Source organism: Trachinotus anak, unplaced genomic scaffold (genome assembly GCF_046630095.1).
Source record: "Trachinotus anak isolate AG129_WGS33_773 ecotype Australia unplaced genomic scaffold, CSIRO_AGI_Tana_v1 ptg000009l, whole genome shotgun sequence".
Lineage (NCBI taxonomy): Eukaryota > Metazoa > Chordata > Actinopteri > Carangiformes > Carangidae > Trachinotus > Trachinotus anak.
Genome location: NW_027273860.1, coordinates 10,618,453 through 10,644,929, shown reverse-complemented (window position 1 = coordinate 10,644,929; position 26,477 = coordinate 10,618,453). Strand labels below are relative to the sequence as shown.

The 26,477-nt window shown below is 40.7% G+C and overlaps 1 protein-coding gene across 3 annotated transcripts in view; it reads left to right on the top strand.

The window, feature by feature from the left end:
- Positions 1–1,853: 1,853 nt before the first annotated feature.
- The window catches only part of arfgef1 (ADP-ribosylation factor guanine nucleotide-exchange factor 1 (brefeldin A-inhibited)), a 50,640-nt gene continuing 26,016 nt past the window's right edge, over positions 1,854–26,477 (top strand). The window contains exons 1-6 of one of the 3 annotated variants that reach the window (XM_071485266.1): positions 1,854–2,211; positions 18,300–18,330; positions 21,379–21,535; positions 21,806–21,952; positions 23,620–23,799; positions 24,259–24,312. In XM_071485266.1, the coding sequence (XP_071341367.1) occupies positions 2,088–2,211; positions 18,300–18,330; positions 21,379–21,535; positions 21,806–21,952; positions 23,620–23,799; positions 24,259–24,312 (693 nt within the window). In that variant the 5' untranslated portion in view covers positions 1,854–2,087. Of the gene's footprint in view, positions 2,212–18,299; positions 18,331–21,378; positions 21,536–21,805; positions 21,953–23,619; positions 23,800–24,258; positions 24,313–24,347; positions 24,859–26,477 lie in introns of those variants that run through there. The other 2 variants (XM_071485267.1, XM_071485268.1) reach the window with 2 other exon arrangements.

Below are 26,477 nucleotides of genomic sequence, written 5' to 3'. Positions count from 1 at the left end.
ACAATTAATTTTCAATTAAGACGTCACCTGCTCTACAGTGGCAATATTCAAATATAATAAGTAGACGGCGCCCTCGGTCCATTGCGTTTATGTTCACATGTCACTACTCTCTTTTGGGGTCAAAATGAAAATGCAATCTGTCACTCCTCTCATCAAGACAGGTCATAAGTTAGGACATCACTTCTGTGTCACTTGTCACCTTTTCAGTCTGTATACGAAACAGTATTTTATAATAATACTCGATGGAAATGACCAAAGTTAAGATTTAAAGAATTTTTTGAATGTGTTACAATAAGTGATAAGATTCTAAGAGACAGGAGTCTGCAGTTATTCTGATACCAGTTCCCAGCAGGGATGCAACCAGCTGTGGGTATCAGTGCAGACCACTGGGGTCAGGACTGACAGGGCATAAATGACACAAAAATCCACTGTGATATGCAATATTTATTGTTAGGGGAAACTCCTTCTATTCTGAGTTTAAACAATGAATTTTAAAGGGAAAATGCCTTATGTTTAGCTCCTTCATGTTGATCTTCCACTGGACCAGGGATATGAGATTAGTTGAGAAATTTTGATTTGGAAATTTGCAACACGTGAAGCAACAGTTTCAACAACAAAAGCAGAATATTGCTTTTATTTATTTTTTAATGAAGCAGAGATTAATACATTTATACAATGACTGTACATAAAGTCTTTTAATCATCTTACAAATTAAAAGACACAGTTTAAATCTAAGCCAAAGCATAAATCTATACATCTATCTATACATGAAAAATTGCATTTAAATGAAATAAAATTAAAGGTTTAAATTATAGTAAATTTAACACTAAGTTATTCAACCAGTATTTTTACTGCATTTAAAAAAATCTTATGAAACATAGGGTAGTAACCCAGGGCTTTATGTTGGAAAACAATCATATAGTCTTGGTGGGTAAATTGTTCTGATGTGGTCTGTTAATGTCCTCCCCATGAGGCTCACAGAGAAGGTTCCAGGTGGTTGAGGCAAAACAGTCGTTCACCGCCTCATAAGACTCATCAGACCATTGTCTCACCCTACATGCTGTTGTCAGTTGCTTGTGTGCGGTATGTTTGTACACAGGCACGAGATGCTCAAAGATGCATTAGAAGTTGTGGAAAAATGTCGAAAAATGAAAAATGTTGAATATTTTGGACAATATGAAATATATTTTTAAAAAAAATACTGAATGCATCCTCTAATGTCCAAATTGAGCTGAACATTTTGTAGTTTGAATGTCGTTTCAATTTTGAAGTGTCTAGAAGGAGAGAGCTCAATAGCTGAATGACACAATAAAGAATTTTTGAACTTAAGAGGAAGTTGCACAAGACATACATTTTCAGGCTCCCAAGCTAATGGTCGAGTATAAAAAGCCTTAAAAATATGAGTGAGGGTGAGGCTTACATCAGTAACATATGAAAATACAATAGTGAAACAGGTCTTTATTAATGATTGTGTCCAGTAAGAAGCTTAAGAGGGTTGCCTTTTCTTTTTGGGGGCTTTTAAAATCACATTCAGGCACACCGGAAATGCCCTCTTATATGTAGTCCTAGATCCTGCATTGTAAGTTTAAGTGTGCACATACTGTGTATATATTTAAGTGAAGATGTAAATGACTACGGGAAAACCTCTCCTCACACAGAAACTGATATGCTCGCTTGTTTAATTTATCAGGACTACATGCATTTATTGATATCGGTTATTTTACATGAGTTTAGTGAGCCTTTGCGGGCTGATACAGGAAGATGTGGAGAATGCTTGGCTGGGAGGCTACACCTCTCTCTCTCCCTCCCTCTCTCTCCCTCTCTCCCTGCTGCCTCACTGCGGCCGCTCTCTCAAACGTACGTGACGTCGTTTCCTCTCTCCAACATGGCGCAGGAGGCAGGTCGCTAATGGAAATCTGAGGGATTTACCCCACCTTCTGTGTTTATTTATGTTTGTCTGTTAGGGGCTCTGCGGCTGACATTTGTAAGGGAATACATTTCCATTGGAGGCGGCTGCACCCCCCCTTTCCCCCTCCCCCCCCCCAACCTTGGGACCAGGCACACCTCGCCCCAAATTCCGGTGCGACATGTTTGAGGGCAAAAAGACGAAAAACATGTTCCTCACAAGAGCTTTGGAAAAGATCCTGGCCGACAAGGAGGTGAAAAAGGCTCACCACTCACAGCTGCGCAAAGCCTGCGAGGTGGCACTGGGTAAGTTGTGTTGTTTTAGCATCACGTTTTAGACACGTCACGCAGGCTTTCACTTATTAAGCGTTTATCCCGCAACAATGTCGCAGTGTTTGGCAACACAGTGTATTTCCCGTTCATGAAACGCTGGCGGCGGCTGGTGTCTCATTGTCTGGCGTTGAAATTCAGCGAAACCTGCATATTTAATTGACGTGGCAGGGGCTAAGTGGAAATGATTCCCTATCAAACACGGAAATGGTGCAGGAGGGGTGGGTGTTTGCAACACCGAGCCGATGCTGCGAAACTAGTAGCGATGTGAGCACAGGCCGAACACCGGACAGAAAACAAAGTTGTTGAAGGCTGTATCCTCTTTTAATATCGAGCTAACCAGCATTTGTCAAGTGCAAACCATATTGATCTAAACTGTCTGATTGCATGACTTTATCGCCGTAAAGGTGAGATGTTTGCGTCTCTTCCTGGTACATATGAGACGTGGCCGTGGCCGAGCCGCACAGGGAGTGTTCAAGACATTTTTACTACTACATCTTTACGTCTTTTATTACATCTGTTATTCGATCAGTCGTTTAAGCATTGAAATAGCTGAGCCCTCCCTTTTCCCTGTTATGTCGTAAAACTACATCTGAGCCGGGACAGTAAGAGGCAGAAGGTGACAGCTGTCAATAGCACCTTCATGCTAGAACAATGTCAGGCTGTCGGAAATAATGAAGACTTAATTTCCGGTTATGATTTAAATAAAATAATGAAAAATAAATTAAATGCATATGGTACTGGCGAACGGTTTGATTCAATGTTGCCACAAAAATAATTAATATGTTCAAGAATAATAAATAAGATACAGCGGACTTTCTGTTCTTGCAGCACGTGTTTCATTATAGATATCAATGACTCGACAGGTCTTGTCACATTGTGTATGCTTTTATTTTGAAGTCAGCATCGCTTAACATCCGTTTTTAATTTAACTACATGTGCTAACTTTATGAAACTATTTGTTAGCAGGTGTATTTTCTCGAAACATGTCCTTAGAAGTGACTGTTAATAATAGAGAAATTTTAAAACAATTTATACAAAACAGAAATTCAGATGTGATCGTAGCAGATAAAAGTTAACCTTAATAATTCTTATAATTTTTTCACATGGCAGACTTTTTCGTCTGCTCTGTGTCTTGGAGCAAGCTGGGGTTTTTTCCTGCAATGGAAGTAATATGAAACTGCCAGAGAAACAATGAGTCCATGTTGTGCAGTAGCCAATCATCCTACCTCTCCCAACAGTAGCTGCCTTTATCAACACATTCAGCTATTGTGGTGTTCAGAAATGGCCATGAAGGCTAAATACACCAATGATGTTTGTCTAGGCTTGCTCTAATGTTTTGCAAAACCCCTCACCCACACAAATGATATATTCCTTCCCACACTTCATTGTCAGTCAGAGAATCAGAGAATAACTGTAGTGAGTTTTACAGATTATGCTTCATTGAAGGAGTGTAGCTCTGTGTAGCATGGATTTAAAGGGAAAACACACCCTAAATCAGAATTTGCTGCACCAGTGATTTGTGGAGAGCGATTATTGTTCCTTTAGCTTGGAACTGAAGCATGAAGACTTGAAATGGCGATAAAATCAGGTGACACTCCTTTGACCATTGTAAGTGAATCAACCTATGGGCTTTATTGAAATGTAGGGCTTTCAACTGTGAGTCAGAAAAAAAACATAAACCAATATAACCATCATGGCTGCTGACTCTCATATAGCATCTAAGCAGTTGTCCTATTATTCGCTGTTAATGGAGCAGCTCCGTATTTTTTCTTTTTCCAGATGACATAATCACTACAGTCTGTCTGTGTGCTGCTTATTAAAATTCACCACCTCACACTGAATTCTATTTGAGGGTGTACTTTCCCTTTAAAAAGCAGCATTGGTCACACAGTGGTTGTGGGTCCTCTGAGGTCAGAGAAGGGAAGAACAATATTCATGTAAAAGCTTAACCAAAATGAAATAAGATAAAATCTCAACTCAATTTAATGTCATAATTAAATGTCTGTGCTGATTTTAACATCACAGTGGAGCTCAGCCATACACTCACAATCTATGAAATCTCTGCGATGAGCATAGCATTGGTACAGTAGTAGTGCATTATCAAAAACGACTTGGTGACCCAGTATACTGAGTGACTTACATAATCCCCTGTAGCTCTGAGACATCTCAGAGACATCTGAGTGTGCCTGTGCCGGAGTCAAACCTCTTTGCTGTCACTAAAAGACTTCCTGTTGTAGATTGCCTTTGTTCAAACTATACATTGTTCAATTTTTTTCCTTGTATAACACAAGACTGTACTTGCATTTTGCTTTTGAGTCCTGTCTATTTAGCATGCAGAACTAGACTCATGTTTATGTGCAAGTTTGTTATGTATAGGAATGAGATGAAAGGCTCTTGAGAGGCTACCTTTGCCAGACAGTCCACCCTCATTGCTCCCAAACTGACCTTTCTCTTGGATTATCAAAATATCACTCAGCAGTTTCCCAAAAAGGATAGCATCTCAATTTCTCACACACTCCAAACTGTAGCAGTATCAAGGCCCTATTACCTTTGGATCTCACTGTCAGCTTCGTTGAGAGGAGCTGTCTGATAGCAAGGAACAGAAAGTGGTGAAGACTGACATTTAACTCAATATATCAAAGACCCTCAGGGTGTGTATGCCCACCACCTCTTGGGAGAGGGCATAGAGGCTTTGGTTCACTGTTCTCAGGCATTACGAGCCTCATATGATGCTGGCTTTGTCGATGGTCTTCTTGTTTTTGAACCCAACCTGTCCTCTCTGACTTAAGAAGTTCATGTGGCTTTGCTGCTGATGGAAACATAGTCATACTGTGAATCTAACATGCTAAACCAGGCAACTCTGTACAAACTACCCCGCTAAGAGGAGTGAGAACTTGTTTCCAGGCTTGTAGTCACTGACGGAGGAGAGTCCTGCTGAGCACATTGCTCATTATCTCTCCCCCTAGGGTGTGTGATCTTAGGGTCAGCTGCAGAGGTAACAGCAACCTTGAAAACTGTTGCTGCTGGAATCTTGATTCAGTTGTGGTTGCCTGTGGATGCAGCAACTGTAAAGAAAGTCCACTCTGTCTGAATTCATGTTGTATACTCAACATTTCTTTGTTTTTTTTTTTTCTTGTCTCTAAATTATGTAGTCAAGACCTGTAGCTGTAGCTGACTTTAGCTGTTCAATATGTTATGTGGTGTGGACAGAGTATTGTACAGATACGTAGGTTCTCTGAACTGGCTGTGCTATTAAAGTGACTGTTATTGTTTTTATCCTGCTGTGGAAACCTAGATGCATCAATATTACAAGCTGTGGATTAAGATGGTTGTGGGCAGCAAGGAAAACACTAGTGTTATGTTAAGTTAAGTTTTATGGTATTATCTCTGTCCATATATTACAATGAAATCACATAGAAGAAATAATTGTATGTTAGCAAACAATTACCTACACAGACACAGAGGAACATTGAAATTCCATTGGATACATCCTTATTTCCACCTGATGAAATCCATTATTCTGTGTTGTTTTGTTCCTGCTTTGATCCACTAACTCTTGAGAAGAACAGCGGGCTCTCTAGCTTGTTAGATGCTCGATTCTCTTCATCGGGAACTTGTTTACTTCAGCTGTTTCACACTGGGCAGGTAAGCTACAGTTGGATTGACTGGTCTTATTTACCAGGAGAGGCTTACTTTGGTTTTATAAGGAGGTGTTGGAGAGCAATTGCAGGTCAGGTAAGTTATGAATTTAAATTATGAAAGTTGCTTTTTGAGCAAAAACTGTGTTGTCAAGTGGCTCTCCAGCTCGCTTGCTCTGAGGTATTGACTGTTTGAGGCAGTCTGTGGTGTGTTCCTCATGGTCTCAGGGTTTGACATTAAATCTGAATGTTTTGCAACAAGCAGTGGTTATGAGAAAAGAAATTACAATAAACCAGGAGCTAGCCGCCATACTGACATGGTACACTGGCTTTTGGCAAGCTACAATAGTAGTGTTTGTTTTCTTTCACTGAACAATAGTCCCCATCTCCAGTAATTTCATGGACATTATCATTTTCAGACAGTGTGTCGCAATTATTAAATGCTTTTAAAAGATGGTGATTTTATTGCACATGTTCCTGTCATAGCTTTTAGAAATGCAGATTTTATGCAGTTTTCTCAAATGATTGTTTGCCAAATATGATGAATAATCATTGATAATCAAAAGCTTTCCCAACACACCCAAGATCTATTAAATTCTTAAGCCTGATCCTCAGTTAATCATTAACAACCCTGCCAGCAATATACACATTTTCAAATTATTCTTCATTATTAACAAAAGTTTTGTGCTGATGTGGACTTTGCTTCACTGTAAGATTAAATTTAGACCAAACATAAACCACATTGTTTGACAGGTTGAACCAATGTCACTGTCTGGAACAAAATATTTCCTCCTCTAAGGGCAAAAGAACCTTGAATAATGGCTGTAAACACAGACAAAATCAACCGTTTGCAAGCTGTTCTTTTGCAACCAACTCAAGGCCGCTTCCGGCATGAGCCACCTTTTCTTTATTGCTGGCAGACCTGATAGGGAAACCAACAGGACAAATGGACCTCTGATCATTAAGGATGGTGAACACATGCTCCTTGGTGATAAGCTGCACCATAGCCACCACATGCAGACCAATGATAAGCACCACCTATAAATGGCCCTATTTGTTAATTAAGGTTTTTACTCTCCAAAGACCCACACAACTCTCCCAAAATATGAAGTGCAGGATATGAGGGTTGTCTGTACTCTTATTGAATAATAAAAGCCTTTCTAATTTGTGTGTCTGCGGACTGTTTTCTGCCAGCATCCTTCAAATTCCTGACAGAAATGTATCAGCCCCAAAGTTGAAAGCAGGCAATTTCATTGTGATTTCCATTTAGCAGAGGCACACCAGGTAACCTACCGATGAAGCTAGCAGACATGGCTGGGGATGAGAAAGTGTAAATGAGGAAAGAGATGGCAGCCGTCAGCTGCATTTAATTTGCCAGGGTGCTGTAAATGACACTGAATGAGTTATCCTAAGGTTGTTCCACTGTTTGAGTTCAAGTGGAATCAGACATTTGTTCATGTGTGTCTACAGTTCAGTTCAGATTCTTATCAGTAAAAAAGACATGCATTCTTTGATCCAGAGCAGAGCTACAAACAGAGGAAGTGAGATCAAGTCTCTTGGAAAAGCAGCCATGCCTTTTGGCAATATCCAAAACCCAAGGACAGAAAGCAACACATTTTTCATGTTTGAAAATCTTAAACCAGCTATGGTTATTCTTGACAATGATTTCAAAGACTAATTCATTGCCAGTATTGTTGTCAACTTACATTTTAGCACTAGTCTGTTGTTTCATGACGTCGGATGGAATAGTGTAAAACGTCCTACTGGATTCTGAATGTGCAGTATTTGTCATAAAATACAGTAAATGTTGAGATAAATTGTTCCACAACAAAGTCTGCTGCTTCATTTCCTTGAAGGAAAGGGAGAAATGAGAAAGGGTGAGGCCCCATGCCTGGTTTCTGTCTCGCTTCTCCCCTCCAGACTAAGTGCAGACGCTTAAGCTGCTTGTAACCCCAGAGGTTGACTGGTATTCAGATAATGAGCAGTGGAGTAGTTAACATGGCAGGGCCAGTGCTTGCTCTGAAAGCATAAATAATCCTTTTATCTATAAGAAGGAAACTTTTTCGAATTTAGAAGGAAAAGTCTGTTTTTTTCTCCTTACGCTTTATTTTCTAACACTGATACCTCCATACATAATACATTATGTCTCTCCACTGATGCCTCCTTCAGTCCTGGGACAGGTGATAAATTAATTATACCACAGATCAAACGAATGAAGAGAGACCCTCCTCTCTCGCTCTCTTTCTCTCTCTTTCTCTCCCTCTCGCTCTCTCTTTTCATTTCATCATTTGGTGCTGCTGTTAATCTGTTTTATCTATCCTGTATCGATCCATCGTTTGTATTCATTGGGGGAAATTTGGTACCAAGCTAAAAGGAGGGAGGAGGGAGTCAGCTAAACGGGAGGAATGGCTGTGAATAAGAAAGCAATGTTATTCAGAGGAAATTACAAGTTTAAACTCAAACTGAAATTAAAACAAACGTTTGCTATGAAATCAGCATATATATCTTTGGTGTTTGTTTTTGATTTGCATACTTTGGCAAAATTGTAATTAAAAGAATAGAAAAAATAAATATTTAGTTTTTTGCAATGATAGGGTCCATTACAATGGTGTTATCCAGTGTGCGTGAAGTTGGTAACTTTTGCTTAGTCCCATCTGTCCACCACAGTTTCAAAGAAGTGGTACATCTTTTGTAGAGCTGTGCTCAGCGCACTTACTCACTCATCGCTTCCTTGCCCCTCGGGGTGCACAGAGCTTCTGCGTGCGTGTGCTCGGACTGGGCTCACTGGTCAGTCACAATATGTAATCAACTTGCCACAAATGGAATCTAATTCTGCGAGAAACACTTTGCCATTATAACAGTAATCCGCCACGGTGCAAGCACGCCTGGCTTTTAAAGGAAATGGGAGCTAGCACTCTGATTGGTTTAATGTATGTTATGCCCAAAACACTCCCATGAATAATTAAGAATCTAAACTCAACGCTTTTAAACCACGTGCCTGGTGCAGCGACCATTTTTTCCGATGTTAAGATGGCAAAATAATATGGACACGCCCTAAATGCGCTTGGGCCACGCTACCATGTGCTTTGGACTGTTAAAACAGAGCCCGTAATTGCCAGAGGCTTGAAACATCGAGTTTCACAAATATGTTCAAAATAGATTTTATCTTCTTTTGAAATATGGATTGTTGTGTTTTATATTTCATTACACAAAAACTAAAGAGAATTCAAATTTGAGTTCAAAGTGGTTTTGAAAGCCTTACATAGAGCTCTTGGGTGAAGTTTTTACCCCATCATGGCTTGTCACTAAACACACTGGGGCCTAAAAGACAGCAGGCACTTTGAATGAATTTAGTCCACATATTTATCCTCCATTGACTCGCTATTAATCTCCAGCTTGTGCAGCACAGTCCTGCACAATAATAATAACCCCATTTCAGAGGTCCGAAAGTGCAATTCATAGCATTAGAGCAGAAAAGTGCCAAATCATGTATCGCGTGCAGAGTTATTAAAAATGAATTCATTTCAATAACAAAGCCAACAGCTGAGTAATCAAGGGCTTGTGGGGGCTGAGTGCTTTGTGACTTTTGCTAGAAAATGAGAGTCTTGATTCAGTCATGGGAGTGAGACTAGTTATTAGATACAGGCTTATGCAAGAGTGAGTGAGGGGGCTTGTTGGACACACACACACAGCCATAACATGCACATACAGGCATGCACACACACGAACGCACACGCGATTAGGTAGCCCAGACAACCTCTGACAGTGTTTCCTTCTACCCCCCCAAATGTAATTACTGCTGTGCAACCTTTCCTTTCAGCCTGGACAATAGACATGTCAGGGGTCTGATTTTTCTCAGGCTCTCCGTGGTGGTCGCCCCCTGGCCCTGTGTTTTGGTGGAGGTGGAGGTGGAATCCTACACACTGATTCATCCTCAAATTAGCCTTGGTGGCACAAAGCTACAGTGTGGTCTTCATTATTAGGCCTGTGGACATTATCTTATTACAAATTATCTCACAATGCTGTTGTCTGATTAATGAATGACTGGATGAATCAATGGAGATAAAACTCTCACTTTTAATATCTTGCACCATCATAAACATAAACATCATCACAGTTCGAGTCCTCATCAGTTTATTTCTCTTATCTTCTCCTGATGCACTCACATCCTCTCGAGCCTTACCTGTGTGAACTCACTGCACCGTCAGAGGTTCATATCTGGAGACCCACAGTCACTGTAACTACCAAAATTTTACCGAGGTTAAAGCAATCTGGCACTGGACTGAATTTTAGTTGATCACTGAACATGGAATGGTTAGTGCCAGCCGTGGGATCCATGCCAGATGCAGATGGGCTCTAAGCTCTTTGAAATGCAAATGGTACTGCAGGAGGCAGGTTATCCTTTCCAGTTCCTCACTCAGGTGATGGAAACTGAGTCAGAGACTGACCTCTAACCTTCCTTCCTTCCTTCTTTCCTTTCTTCCTTCCTTCCTTGCTTCCCACCTTCCCTCTTTCTGTACTGCAGCATTTTAATGTAAAAGGCCAAACAAAAAAAAACCCAAACCTGTCCCACTACAATGTTAAAATGAGACCTAACGTACTCTCCCTGTCTAGCAGCCTTGAGCGCACACACTCATGCTGCACATGGACACAGACCATGGAGCTGGTGAAAGACAGGTTTATAAAGCTGATTTGTTTTGGAGGCCAGCCTCGTCTTTGTCCCTGCTTTCTCTCACTGTCTGTCTTTTCCCTCCTCACTCTGTGTCTGTGAACTCGCTGTCCCCTCCCAGCGAGCTGTTTTCTTGCTGCTGGTCTTGTGACGTACTGCAGAGCGTCTCCTGTGAGCTGTGTGTTTATCCCTCTGCCTCCCGCCGGTGGAGCAGCCGCGTGCAGGCTCTGCTGTGTCTTAACTGATGAAATGTTAGAGCGCTCCTGAGAATTTCGCCGTGTGCATGTGTAGGGAATTAATGTTAAATGCAAATGTATATGTGTACTGTATCTGTGCATGTGTGATTGGGATTCTATGTGTGAACATCTTGCTGGCAGAATGTCTTATTAAATTAATGTTGATCCAACAGCTTTAGTCAGCAAGAATATTTGCCCAGGTGGGTGCAGCCTCCCGGACATGTCATTGTATGGCTCTACTGCTCTTACACACAGTTGAAGTCTAATGTAATTGATGATACCATTCAGAAGAGTCCACTGTAGTAGAGAGTCCAGTGAGTGGATTAGGGCACTTTGTTACACAGCAATGCAACCTTTTGATTCAGGGTATATGGGCTGGTCAAACTATTTTAAGTAGATATGTATCTTTAATATTACTTTGTGTAGTGTAGTCCATTGCACTACAGATGTACCATCTCTTTTTGAACGTATTCTTGACACACAGCTTTACTGCAGAGCTGCATGAACAAATAACTACCAGCCAGGGATTTGAAATGAAGTGTCCACACTGACAGCATGCATCAGTGCACAGAGCAAGCAGAGCCCCCCTGGGTTAAAATAGTGGTTACTTTGCCTCGATTTCAGCAACATTTTGCAGATGAGCTGCTGGACGTCTGTATTAGTTTATGCTTGGGATGAATAGAAATCCTGTCCAAACCTTAGCTCAACAATAGACCCTCAGAGACCCTCTACTCTCCACAGGTGTTATATAAAAGCACAATAGAGCCCTTTTCAAAACATGAGAGGAAGCTGTGCAGGCTGCATTTTCTTATGGCAAATAAGGTGTCAAGCATATCTCACCAAAATTAGATTGGCTTAACTAATTTTAATATAGCCCTACTTTATATCAAGTGTGTATGTTTCTAATATAGCTGTATGATATATGAACAACTAAGAATGAAGGAAACCTTATGCTCGAGACATGTAACATCACAACTTTGCACATCCAAAAAGCTAAGCTGACAGCAGAGCAATTGCAGTATTTAAGTCTTCTGCTTGCAAGTTTGTAGTGGTCACAAGCTCAGACAATTTAAAAAAAAAAAAAAAAAAAAAAGTGAATCCTCTGTTAATGGTACTGGCTAGCTGACATCCCTGTGGCGAACACTCCCAGCAGGGTGCTTACGCTGCTGCTGGTTGAGGAGGTGCTTTGTCACGCCATTCAGGGAGGGTGGCACCCAGGAAGGAGGAGACACAAGTTTAGCCTGCCAGCAGTTCTTGTCAGCAGTTAGAGACACGGAGCAGGCTGTTTTGTCATGCTGCCTTGAGAGGCAGTTAGACTTTGATGCAATACAGCATGAAAGGGGACTGCCTGTCTGCCTGTAGGTGTTAATGGATGTTGTATTTTCTAAAATGCATCGTCATGTGTTGTAGCTGAACCCCCTCAGCACACAGAGTATAGTCTAGGCCTCACTAGTGTTTATTTATTCAGTGAAGCTGGTAGGGTGTAAACTGCATTTCTCCAGGGATTGTGGTAGTAGTTGCTGCAGAAGGGGGGGGGGGGCGCACATTGCTCATTCACACTCAGCTCAGATTTTCCTCCACATATTCAGGGGATTTGAACCGGTAACCCCTCCACAGACCTGCTTCTAACCTTTAACTCAGGGTTCCCAAATACTTCCCTTGCTGATTCATCAGCCTTATCTATGACAGCTGTACATTTGCATCCTAAGAGGCTGACTACACCATTGTATAGCTGGTATTTAAGCCATGATCAGCTTTTGCTGTAGATCAGTGTAAGTGTGATTGACGGGACCACTGATAAGCCCCTTTGAAACACGTATTATATAAGGCACTGCAGAAACCTGTCTCTGCTCATTGTCAAGATTGGCGACTGAGTGTGGTGTTGCCGTTTTTCCGTGTAGATCAGACTGTTAATCCTGACATCACAGTCAGACACTGTCACCTGAAGCTACGAGGTTGTTATTCCATTCTCTCTCTGAATAACAGCTGTCCTTCTCCTAGGATTTCAGTAGACCTCACATAGAGCACAGTGGTAAACACACATATACCATCCATACTCATGATTTTTCCACGTAAGTGCAACATTGTAGCAGCTGAGCTCTGTACTGCTGACAGAGGTGGCATTTAGTTGTTTTGCGTGAGCTGATTTCAGGCTGAGGTGCTGAAGCTTTTCGTTTCATGTTGTCATCGTCTCATGTATTTTTCACCGCCGGCCTTGTTGTGTCGGTGTCATATGTCTGACTTCGCTGCACCGAGGGACCCATGCTATTATGTTTGCTTTAATAAGTCTGTCACTAAGGCGGATGCACAGGGATGTTTGTGCTGTGCTGTCTTCACTAGACATGGAGATAATAAATATGATTCTAAGGAGGATATGTTTCATAAATCACCTTATAATGGTTTGCAGCATTGACTCAGCGGCTCACATGGGTGTCATGGTTTGTGGCTGAGGTTGCAGGCCTGGGTGTTTTGTAAATTTCAGGAAGTTTTTTATTTCCCCATGTAGGGGACAAAGGCTGTTAATATTATGGGTGCTTCAGTACCATTTGTCTCTGGGAAAGTACCTGACTGGAGAGTGCATGAATGCACCCGGCGGCATTCATGCATGTCCATTTTGTACTCTTGCCGACTCACAGAAATCTCCCTCTCCCCACTCTCGCCTTTATCCAGGCTTGGAGACTGTAGTCACTCCAGAGCAGAGTGGAGAAATGATTAGCCAGCTTTTGACTGACCTTCTCCACAGCTTAGAGGCAGCTTTAGGGGGCCCTTGAATAGATGACAACCGCAGGGTATATGGAATTCCATATAAACTGAAACCAGAGTAAAAGGCTCACACTTAAGTATCTAGGCTGACTTTGGTCAGGACTGGAGGGGTTAGCTTGCCTTTGTGGACACTGCTGCTCAATCCAAGTACTAGCAGTCCATCTGCAGAAGTAGCCTTATGCAATAATACACTAAAGAAAAAGGAAATTTCAACATGCATTTGACTCATTTGTCTTTTGAAAGATCGGTGAAATGCAGGCCTGAAATGACACTCTCCAAGGAGGATTTGGCATACTGACATTAGTGCTCATTTAATGTCTCACTGTCATCTACTGTAAAGATCTGGGTCAAAGTCAGAGTAAGAGGAAAAAGTATCTTGAGAGTGAGGAAAATGGTTGAGGTGATTCAGGGCTTAGCAGGCTGCTCTCATACATTATAGTGCTCTCAAAGGCTTTAAGTTGAGGTATGGTCTGGGCTGTAGCTCACAGGAGAGCAGGATGGCTCCGTCTAATGTATCTGGTCAGTCAAATAGGTGTCTTATGTATGCTATTTCCCCACTGGGGTTTAGTGAAGGCAATGTTAGAGTGTTATAGCTTCTGTATTCTTAAGAGCTGCATCCCAAGGGCCAGTAAATGCAGCTGTAATCCTGTTCTCACCTGCTAAGGCATCAACACAGCACTAATGTACAGCAAGAATTATTATAAAAAAGTTATGGTCATTTATTCTCATTGACAGTGCATGCACAGTTTTTCTTTGAGTCAGTATAGACAAGTGGAGCGGTTGGCTTAATTGTGCCTTTGTTTTTTTTGCAGTGGTATTTTCACAAAATGAATTCAGCTTCTCCGATATTATCTTCTTGAGATGTTGTGTATGTTGAGACAGACATTTTTTAAATGAATACACCGATTGTGTGTTGCACTAGTTGATTCACAAAAGCCCCTCAGTGGGCCCCCGGTCTTTTTCACATGGACTCATTAGATTGAAGAGTGGTGAGCCATTCGGTTTCATCTGCATCACTGTCGTCCTGTGTGGAGGAGGTTTTACCCACTCCACTGAGCTACTGCTGCTGTTGTTGTTTCTCCTTTTATTATACCAGGGCCTTGGGACAAATCAGGGCGCAGAACACAGCGTCTTCAAGGTCAGCAGTATTTAGCATGACTGCTGCAGAGCGGTGGTCCAGGGAGAGTGGGGTTGGGTAAACAAGTGACAACAGGCTGCTATTTCTTGGCTCATGATAGCTTATACACAAGGGAAACAAAAGCTCATAGACATGTACACACTGCTTTAGAACTGATAACTTGTTGACTTTGGTTTTATTTCTGACACTGTTTTATTTAAATGATCTACTAAATTAAACTTGTTACTTTCCCTCTACCCATAAAGTATTCTCAAGCTCCTGTGGCTCTGAATGTTTTGGGCAGTTTTTGATTTATTTTGGGACACTGGATCAGACTATGATCAGCCATCTGTGATGAAGATATCACAGCTCAGTTGGTAAAAATGAGATGCATATTAATAAATAATTGTTTTAGTTTTGTGTGTGTGTGTGTGTGTTTTTAGTCCCACTCGGCTATCTGCGCCTGCTTTCTGGCATATGTCTGCGCTGTGTAACTGTGTGTGTTTGTTTTGAAACCAGTAGCTGACAGTTCAGTCGTGATTCCACAGCTTTAATCTGCAGCTCGTGTCTGCCCAGTCCCAGAAGTATCCAGCACTTACATATCTATTCTTTCTCATCACCGACACCACCACTCACTGTTGCTATGGTTTCACTCTTCACATCCTGGGGTGACAGTTCCTCATCAGAGCTCCTGACACATTAATCTAATTATCTGTTACTTACACAGTCAATATGACAGTCCGCATGTCTCCCATCAAACTGTCTGTGTGTTTGCCCCCTTCCTGTCTTATTGTTTGACTTATGTGTGTATTTGCATAAATCTGATAACCCTGTGCTTCAGAAATCATTTCAAGTGAAGCTAATATTAAAAGCGGAATAGCCTGTGCATGTTTGTAATTTCACACATCCAGGGAAAGAGACCTCCAGGGTCCTGCAGTAACTTTTGCTCTGTGTGGGTCTGTTATAGAGCAGCAGACTTACACAGAGCAAAGCAGAAGAGGGACAAACATGTCGCATTTTCTTTACAGTACAGTGTGATATTACACTGGTATTATTTGGGTCCAGCTCTGTGATGTTGGGCTTTGTCTCGCACTGCAGCTACAGTGAAAGGAAGCTGGGGAGGAAAATAAAAGTTTGGACTGTAGTTTGAAGGGAATGTACAGGACACAAGTGGAGAGTGAGAGCATTATAGATCATGAGTATTTTAACATAATAGGTATGATTCTGATAATTGTTGCTGAAACAAATAGTCAATTAATGGATTAGCCAATCAACAGAAAATTCATCAGCAGTCCTGATAATTAAGCTATCATTTCGGTCATTTATTAAGCAAAATTGGTTTATTGGTTTCCGCCTTTTGCAGCTTTTCTATATTTTATATCACTATAAATTTAATTTGAGTTTTCAACTGTTGGTCAGGCAAAACAAGCAATTTAAGATTTCCCCTTGGATTCTGGACATGTATTGTCAGTCTTTTTTTTGTTGTTTTTTTACATTTTATAGATTAATCACAAAGAACTCATATATTATAAATTATAAGGAGTAACTGTTTACAGCTGTAGTATAAAACAGTGTATTTGGTACAGATACATACAATATGTGTATGGTCAGGACAGACAGCCGCAGTTAAAGTAGTTAATAGGGGCTCAACACCTGGTGGATAAAAAATTTCTGCAATTAGACTGTTTCAGTGTTGCACTGAAGACACACAAAGAATACAACAAACACAGTATAATGAGAGGCTTTCCAACAGTGGTTCCCACAATAAAAATCAAAAGGTCAGAGACAATATGAGAATGTTGTCATCATTATAACAAGTTAATTGGCACGGCCTGGTATCTCTCGACACATCCGCTTCTCCTCATCTCCATCTGTACGTTTGTATCTCTCAGTTTGTTGCTGTTAAGTGTCAGGCCTCATGCTGCCTCTCTATCTTACTGTGGCAGCCAGAGTGCATTACAGGTCAAACATGCTTTAGATTTATCTGTCATATGCTTCAAATTCAGTGCATATGTCAGAATTTTTTGGAATAGCTGCTATTGTTCCAAGAACAGGAAAAATAATATCCTGTCAATTTTTGATTTTTGTCATGGCACTAGTGCCTTTCCACACTGACTGCATGCTGAAATGTTGACTAATTGATTAGTTGGTTGCAAGATCCTGTAGGATAGTTGTGACATGTACGGACAGATGACAAATTAAAGGAAATTCCTGAAAAATGACAGAGCCCCCATCCACAGGGAGCGAGGGCTCACCGGATGGTTTGATCAGTATGAAAATGGTGTCAATCATATGCCATGTGCCTTCGCAATCACCAGATCTCAACCCAACTGAACACCCATTGGAGATTTTGAACAGATGTGTTTGACAGTGCTCTCCACCACCATCATCAAAACACTAAATGATAGAATATCTTTTGGAAGAGTTGGTGTTCATCCCTCCAGTAGAGTTCAAAGTAGAATCAATGCCAAGGAGCATTGAAGCGGTTCTGGCAGCACGTGGTGGCCCAGCAACTTAATAAGACACTTCATGTTGGTTTTTCTTTAATTTGTCACCAGTCTGTATTTAACAGATGTACAAATTGTGAATAAATTATCCTGTCCCTCATGGGTCGTACAGTAAAACATGGTTGAAAATAGCTTTAATTTAATTTCATGGGGTGTTAAGTGCTAAATATTCTAGACAAGTGGATTTCTTTGAAAGGACTGTTAGCCTTCCAGCAGTGAAATAATTGAGCTGTCATTGTATTACTGGGGTATTTCCAACCATCGCATGCCGGTGCAATTCAGCGAGGACTTTGCCAATTGCCACTGTGTTTTAAAAAGCTTCCTCACTGAAGGCTCCCTTTAATGTCTAGTACCAATTGGCCTCTCGTTCGCTCTCTCAAGCTCTATTTCTGTCTATTTCTCTCTCATCCCTCCCTCTGTGGGTCTGTCTCTTTTTTTTTTTTTTTTTCTGGTTTTCGGTGCCAGTGCTCAGCAAGTTCATACAACCACTTTCAAGCCAGAAGATCTGTGAAATAAACACAAATGCTGGCCTGGCTCATGGACGCCATGCTGAGTTAATATTGATTACATTTTTGGGACTGAGCTGCAGCTGAGGCGATGCGAGGCATTAAGCAGGCACTTTGTGCTTGGTGGTGGGATGTAAACAAGACCATCACTATGACAACACAAAGACTTTCATGGAAAAAAAAAAGAAGTTGCTGCACAGTGAACACATTTTTCAGCTTGAATAGTTTTATTGCAAGCATTTCTGAGAAGTCACCGTATTCTTGCACCTAGAATACAAAACATGTCACATGAGGAGTTACATGTAGTGTGAGTATTGGCGCAGTGCTGTATGTAATCTAATGCTCTGGGAGATTTTGAAACTGGTGGTACATAAGCACACAACTTTGGCCTCCTAAAAGGCTTTGAAATCTGACATGCATAAACACTTAAGTTGTGCACTCAGGATTTTTTTATTTTAAAAAGATTCTCCTTCATAAATAAATCCAATGCCGTGTGCTGCCAGGCCTGAGATGTGCTCCACTCCCCATGGAGTCATTAGCTGAGTAAAATACTGCAGAATTTACATTCCTTGTGGCTCATAATTGATTAATTTAACCTCTCTTCCCTTTCTTTTTTGTGTTTCAGAGGAAATCAAAGAGGAATCAGAAAAATTAAGGTAAGCAACTGATGAATTATATAAAACATTAAGGCATCAGGGTTCATTTAATGGGTTTTTGTCTCAGTTTCTGCAGGCATGGTAGAATTCATGGCTCAACTGCAAGCCTCTCTGTTGCTTTCTCCTGTGTTCAGACCAGTAAACGGGATTAGAACAGTGTGTGTGTGTGTGTGTGTGTGTGTCTGTCTTCTGCCTGGCCTGTTCCCAACAGCCCCTTGCCTTCTCATTAAAGGCTTTCTTCACAAACCCCTGCCTACCCCTGCTAAACTTGTTTTTGAGAGTCTGTGTGTTTGTGCGTGTGTGTTTGGTGTGCTCGTGTACGGGCTGCCAAGTAACGTGGGCTTTGGAATGAAACATAGCACGAGTGCCACCTCTCCTCTTCACTAACCTTTCTACCTCCTGCTGTTTCATTTTTATTTCCCACTAACATTTTATATCCCTCACTGTTTCCCTCTCGCACGGTCCCTCCATCTTTCCTTTCCCCCATTTTCACTGCCGATTATATCTCCAGCCTTTCCATTCTCTCTGAATTAGCGTGACCAGTATCTGACTTCATCCAAATTTTACCCTTAAGGTCAGGACTTCTAGATCAAAGATGGATAGATGTAGAATCTACATTTAGCCACACCCAACTCATACTAATGCTGCTGCTTTTGGATTCAACTCTTGTACTTTACAGCTCTACCCTATTTTTCATCACATGTCGATGCAATAGTCTCACCGTTCCACCATTTTCTGTGCGTCTGCCACCCTATTGAAGTTGTTTCCCTTTGTGTATTCATTGTGTAGCATAGCATACAAGGACAGATTTAATAAGGACATCTTTAAAATCCCAACAGTAGGGGTGGACAATATCTTATCACACTATATGTCATGTTATATGACTACAGAAATGTATATTTAGATATAACAGATTTTAATTCAAATCAATTGATCGTGTTAATATAGTAGATTACATTTATATAGTAAATAAAAGGGACAGATGATATCGTTATGTAGAGATAAAATGTGAGAAACACTATGAAAAAACTGATTGATACTAAGTCATTCTACCGAATGACTAACTGTTAATTTAAGCACTCAAATTTAGAATAAACAGAATCAGAGAAAATCCACCTACAAGTACCTTTGAATAAGTAGTTAACATGTTATATCTTTTTTTTATTTAATCCATCCAAAAACTGAAGTGTAAAAAAAGACAGGTTCTGGTTTTATGGGCGATTATGTGCTGGACTATTTCTTGGCTCAGAGCAGTAACTTCCTGGAGTCGTAACGGCACTGCACGGTTGCCGTGGAGCCAGTGTAGACTCCAGGTGGGACCGATCCTCACATCTTACCTCATAAAGAAAGCATTTCCAAAAACATCAAACTATCCTTTCAGCATTTCCACGACAACTAAGCAAACATTAACTTCTGATGAGGATCATGCAATATAGCACGGTCAATGCTCCAGACTGAGAGAGTAAGTGGACCTTGAGTGGAGAAAAGTTTTATGGTTAGAAATGAAGCGTCAAGCTCAACGTCTAAGGTACATATCAATATTATTATAAACAAATACCAGGTGATATTTAAATCATGATATTATATTGATCTTCCCTTCCATGACAAAATACATGCTGCTGCTTTAAATGAAGCACCAAACAGTAATGGCAGCAAGTCATGGATGCGCACCTTGCTGTCTGAATAAAATCAAATTAATGTCTGTATTATGTTCTATGAGCAGACTGAGTCTGACATCGGGCTGATTATAAGTGAGAGAGCAGGCCAGCTGACATTAAGCAGGGAGTCCAGGAATAAGCATGAGCAGGAGAGCTCCCTGCAGACACACAACACAATAACTGAGAGAGATGGAGACTGGGTCAGACCATACACATGAGCCAACAGAGTGGATGCTCTTTGCTGAATCACAGCTCCACTTTGATGTTGTTGTCGAAAAGGTTTTGAAAATGGCGAGAACACTGTTCAGACTCCAGGTTTTTTTTTTTTTACCTTATCTCTTGTCCCTTCTCCAATGCCTTTTAATTCCCATCTCTTTTGTGTTCAGACAGCTCTTGTAACATTTTTTTGTTCCCTTCCTTACTATCCTCTTCAACCTTCCTTCCTTCTTCTATTTGTCTTCTGTTAATTCCTCTTTAATTCCTGTTTTTCATTGCCTGTTTCCTTCTTTGTTGTCGGATAGCTCTCTTTATTATATTTTCAAGCCCCTCCCTTCCTTTACGAGGCACTTCATCTCTCTTCTCTTCTTCTATTTCTCTCTATGCCGGTGTCCTCTTATACCCAGTGAGGTCGCCCCTCTGAAAAGAGCTGAAGTCATCCTTTTTTGTTGCCAAGGCATAAACAATGCAACCCTTTCCTCTCTATCTGTCTCTTCCCCCCCCATCTCTGGCTCTCTCCCTCTCCCTCTCTCTCTTTTTTCTTGTTCCTTTCTTATTCCAGCAAGTGCAGTCTGGGTGTGGTGGTTGTGCTTGGTGATGCTGTACACACATGGCTGCTGAAAGCAATGGTCCATATTTTATGTCTATGTCTGTGTCTCTGCGCTTTAAAAAATTCAGAAGAAAATAGGCGTATCATTTGATTTAAGGTACAGTTACTAGTCTGAGGCCAAGAGATGCTTTGTCAGCATGAACACGTGGCAATGTCTGAGGGCGAATAACAAACCTCTGGGGTTACTGCCCCTCCCTTAGAGAGAGCCAATGAAAATTTCAAAGTAGTCAGGCAACGTATTAAATTTAACGTAATAAACGCTTCGTCACTCTGCATTTTCCCTTGAGGATCATGATGCAGGGCAAGTTTTTAGGTTGAGCAGGTTTAATGTCCTGTTTGAGCTGTGGATGAGGTTGTTCTGTACACTGAAACATACCATTCTTAGCACTAGCTTTGTCATGCACTGTTAATCAAGCCTGGATGTCAAGGGGAGTGTGAGTCTGTCAGGCCAATTTTTGAACTCTGCTTCTTTCCTAGTGTCTCCAGTTGACAGAGTGGACCGTGTGATCACTGCGTTTGTCTCACAGTCTCTATCTCTTTTTTTTCTGTATTGTTCCCCTCTAGTCCACCCAGTGGAGATGGCAAATCTGGTTCCAGCACTTTACCGCCAATCAAATCAAAGACCAACTTCATTGAAGCCGACAAGTACTTCTTGCCGTTTGAGCTGGCATGTCAGTCCAAATGTCCCCGCATTGTCATCACCTCGCTCGACTGTTTACAGGTCAGTGGCAGGACAAGTTGGACTGCAGACCCCTAAATGTTTGCACGAGTCTTTTTATATGGCAGTCCACTGTATGCTGGGTTTTTCATTTGCAATATCTTTGAAGATCTTACCCAAGTCCTTTTGCGGAGTCAATAAAAAACATTGAAGGAAATTGTAATAACAATGCAATGGCTAGCAGGTCATATTCTAAGGGATCACAAGTTGTGTTTGTATGTGTGTGCTTATGTGCTGTGTGTTAATGTGTGTGTTTGCATATCCGATTTGTAGAAGCTGATAGCGTACGGCCACCTGACAGGAAGCGCTCCGGACAGCACAGCTCCAGGCAAGAAGCTCATAGACAGGATCATTGAAACCATCTGCGCTTGTTTCCAAGGGCCGCAGACTGATGAGGGCGTTCAGCTACAGATTATTAAGGTGTGTTGCTCTCCTTGTCTTCTGTGCCATCACAATTCATTACACAGATACTTAACCAACTTTACAACACTTTAATTCCCCATCACAGTTATTTCTCAAAAGCAAATCACGATTATTATATATTATATATATTGTATTTGTGTTATATGTGACCTTTAAGGTCACTGACTAAAGCGTGCACTACCATAATATGACCAGAGAGGAGGCATACGTAAAAATATTTAACTTTAACTTTAAATATTTAAGATTTTTTTTTTTTGGTTTGTTTGTTTTGTTGTCATTGTGGGAAAATGAGTTGGAAAATTTTGCCGCCAAGGTAGAAGAGTACTCACAGTTCTGCCTGAATGATAGATTTTAGATTTAATCTTAATTTTGTTTGGCTGTTTATCCTCATAGCTCGACAGCTGACCACAGGCATTATTAGGCAGAAGCTTAAACACCCCACAGGCTGTTAAAGCCTTATAGCCCATGAAATTTGTTCATCAATTTCATTATTAGTGAGAACTGCTGAGAAAATGCTGCAACTATTTCATATTTTCCTCATATACTAAATCTGTTTTGTTGGATTGTTTTCCTGTAGCAGTTAGTATGAATGACTGATGGTCCATTTTTTGTGGTCATTGGTGTTGTTGGACTGTGTGGGAAGAAATCCTCAGAAAAATATATTTAAAAATATGATCACTAAAAACATGATCACATCTGTACAATAACTTGAAGTTTTGGCTGATGTGAATGATGTGTGTTGGTTTGACACTGTAAGAGTTTTGGAAAGTTGCCACATCCTGAGCAGGAGACTATTCAGGGTGCTTTTTAAACATTACACAGTCATATGAAATCTCCAGAGAATTTAGGTAATAAAGCACACATGTGAAAGAAGCGTCAGAGACATGCTGACATTTGACAAATGAAGGTACACGTGAGATTTTTTTCCCCATAGCTCAACTGTAAAGTTAAAAATAACCACGTTGTCAGAATCTCCAGACAGCATTATTGAGCCATGATACTCAAAGCTTTTAATTGAGTCAATATAAATAAAGGGTATTGCAGAAATCTGGATTCCATCAGACCTTTATTAAAACGATTCAAGTATTGTATAATTTCCCAAGAGCAAGAATAAAAATAAATGGCGCCATATCAAACTTATTTGGCCTGGAAAGAGGGACTAGACAGGGCTGTCCAATAAGTCCATTACAGTCGGGGGATCACTCGGGATAATAATAATACAGATGCTAGGTCAAGAACCTAAAATTCCTTTATTACCAGAGGACATTTTAATTTTCGCTCAGGTGTCAGTAGCCAAAAATAATATTTGGGCCCAGGGTAGATAGCCAATGTGGATTGCAAATGAGGCTATTTACACCTGGGTGTATACACCCAATCTATAGAGGACTGGAATTATTTTTAAAAATTAAATCTTTGTAGTGGTAAGAATCACCCTTTCCATGAGGCTTCAGGAAAATAATTTTGAGGAAATTTTGGAGAAGGGGAAAATATACATTTCCCCAAAAAACCCTTCTTTGGTTTAATTTTTTCTTTTTTTTATCACGTGATACCAAATAAAGGAAAAAAATGTATGTATTTCCTCATATAATGTACAATTTAGTTTAACACACTTGTCAGTTTGAATTTTATTATTTTACACCGTCTTTCTTTACTCTTTCTTCCAGGCTCTGTTGACCGCGGTAACCTCTCAGCACATAGAAATCCATGAGGGCACCGTCCTGCAGGCCGTCCGCACTTGCTACAACATTTACCTGGCCAGCAAGAACCTCATCAACCAGACCACAGCGAAAGCCACGCTCACACAGATGCTCAACGTCATCTTTGCACGCATGGAGAATCAAGCAGTATGTCCAACCGTCATAAATGTATTCACTTATAATGCAGAATGCTTTTTACATAGAAAGACACACATCAGAAAGAGGGCATCTCTCTTGAGTCACGAAATTCTACACGGACAAAAACAGATGAAGCCACAGTCACAAACTGCAATTCTTAGACTTAAAAAAATATGAGGTTGCAGTTTTGAAATGATGCAACAGATTACCACTATGTGAAGCTATTCTTTAGGTTAGATTGTAATATAATGAAAGACATTATATTCTGTGCAAAAGCTTTCTGCTTGATGGGTTTACTCAAAGCGCATATTTCTGATTTAATTAAACTCTACTGTTTGCTTTATGTCCAGAGGGACATTTTAGGTGTTGCCTTCAAAAAAAAAAGCTTGCTCTAATGTCATCTTTTTCTTTTTGAATGACACTTTCCCCCTCTTCACCTGCCTCCCTCCCTTCCTTTTGGACACATAGCTTACAAATCACAAGCTATCTTGGTCTCTGGCCTCCAGAAAGCGTGACCGCCAGGTAAAGCGTGCAGGACTGCCGTGACTTGCCTGATCCAAACTCTTAAACTCTTCTCTGTGTATCTGTATTTGCGCATTAAGCTTTCCTCATTCATTCATGCACTCATCCGTTTCCTTCCTTTGCTCCTACACTGCACAGGAGCAGGTATGCTGTGTATTTCTTCCACCATATGCTTGCCGTGGCTTTTGTTGACTTGCCAACAAATCATCTCGTTTTCCTGCACCAATTTACATTTTAGTTATACTGTCACACCTTGGCGTGATAAATGTTTTATCACAGATCAGCTACGCCAGCGTTTTGTTATGTTTTGTTTCTCCAAAGGCCTCACATAGTTCTTTTAGAACAATGAGCAACTAGTATTGAGTCAGACATAGGCGGAGAAATATAATAGAACAGTCAGGGGCAGAGATAGAGAGACAAGGCAGACTTTGAGGGAGAGGCCTATTGTTGTGTTGTCACGGCCTGCACAGTGTTGTGCTGCTGCACAGGGAGATCCACTTTCTGCATTTGTGTGTGGACACATCCTCCTGACAACAGCTCAGCATGGTATGATCACACACACATGCACATGAAGGGTTTGTCTCGCTCACTCTCACACGGTCTTCACTATCCGACTGAGGTGGCATTTAAATAATGAGCTTAGTTTGCTTGTGCTGCCTCTCCTGTCCCCTCCAGTCGAGGTGTCGCTGTTGCTCATATTCAATACTAATCGTTGCATTCAGAATACTTTCTCTTTGAATTTAGTTGTTTACATTTAAATGTGACAATAGCAGCAGCATTTAATTGGAGGTCAAATCTTCAGATTGAAGATAACAAAACACAGCGGGTTTTATAAAAGGAGTTTGTGTATGAAGTAGATATGAAATGCAGTTTTTGGTTTGGCTTGAGAGAGAAAAAAAAACTCTGTGTGAAGAAATGTCATAAAACGGACTGTATAATTGTATCCTGTGGCTAGAAAGGGAGATGAGACAGACTGCAGAAACAGATTCAGATTGGCCATCAGTCTCCCTGCATTTGGCAGATTACTACTCTGAATTACAGTTATCGATTAAAAAGCAGCTTCAGATTGAAGGATCACCATCTATCACCATTGGTTTGTAAATGTGTCACACTGTTTATATTTCCAACTGTAACCCATTTCTCTCTTCAGTTACTGTGCTTTTTCTCTTTGAGTCACTCAAGTCTTTTTATTTTATTTTTATTTTTTTATTATTATTATTATTTATTTATCTATTTTTATATACATTTACGTCCAAAAAATCTACAAATGCACTTGGATTGAAAATGCACCATGGGCTGTTGTTAATTTATCTTGGCTGAGAGAATTTCCACTGCTTGTAATTGTTTGCTCTCTGTTTTTGGAATTTGTATTGGTGTTTGCTATGACTGTGTAACTGTGCATAAAAGTACTTTTCTCCTCTCCGATCAGCAGAGATTAGCAGTAGAGATAGTTTTGTTTCTCTCAAAACCAAACTTTACCTCTGCTATGAGGCAATCTGTTACCTGAAATAACACACTCTTCACTAACAGCACGCCACAACCACATGCAAATTTCTTGTGACCCACTTTTAGTTTGTGACCCAGCATAGCAGAGTTTTCCAGTACTCCCTATATGAAGCAGTGGTAATACATGTTAGTCATGCCACATCAGCCAGGAGTCAGGACATGGCTGTATGAGCCATTTTCCTCCAGAAATACCTTCTGCCACCAGACTAACATATATCCAGTCCACACTGGCCAGCATGAATTGATTTCACAAAGTTTGTCTCATTGCTGTTGTAGTGGCATGGCCTACTTCTTAGTGAGTGCATATTTATATACATTTCCATAAGAACACACATTTGATATATGCTGATATCTTCCTTATGTAACAAAGAATTTTAAAAAACTGTCACGTAGCTGTCGTTTGCTCTCTGCTTTGACATTTGGAAGTGTTGTGGGCTCGCTGAACCCTCAGGGAATGTAGACAGGTTGTTCAGAATTGCTGTTATGAATTTGTTTATACAGTCTTAACCTGTCTTTTTCTCTGTGTGCGTACGTGTGTGTTGCATGTGCCTGTTCTCTATGAATGCTTTTGCCGTTCTTTGTGTGTACTGTCTGTGTGTGTGTGTTCTGTTTTTGTTTTTTATTTTTTTGTATGTGTGTGTATCCCCTCCCCACCCCTC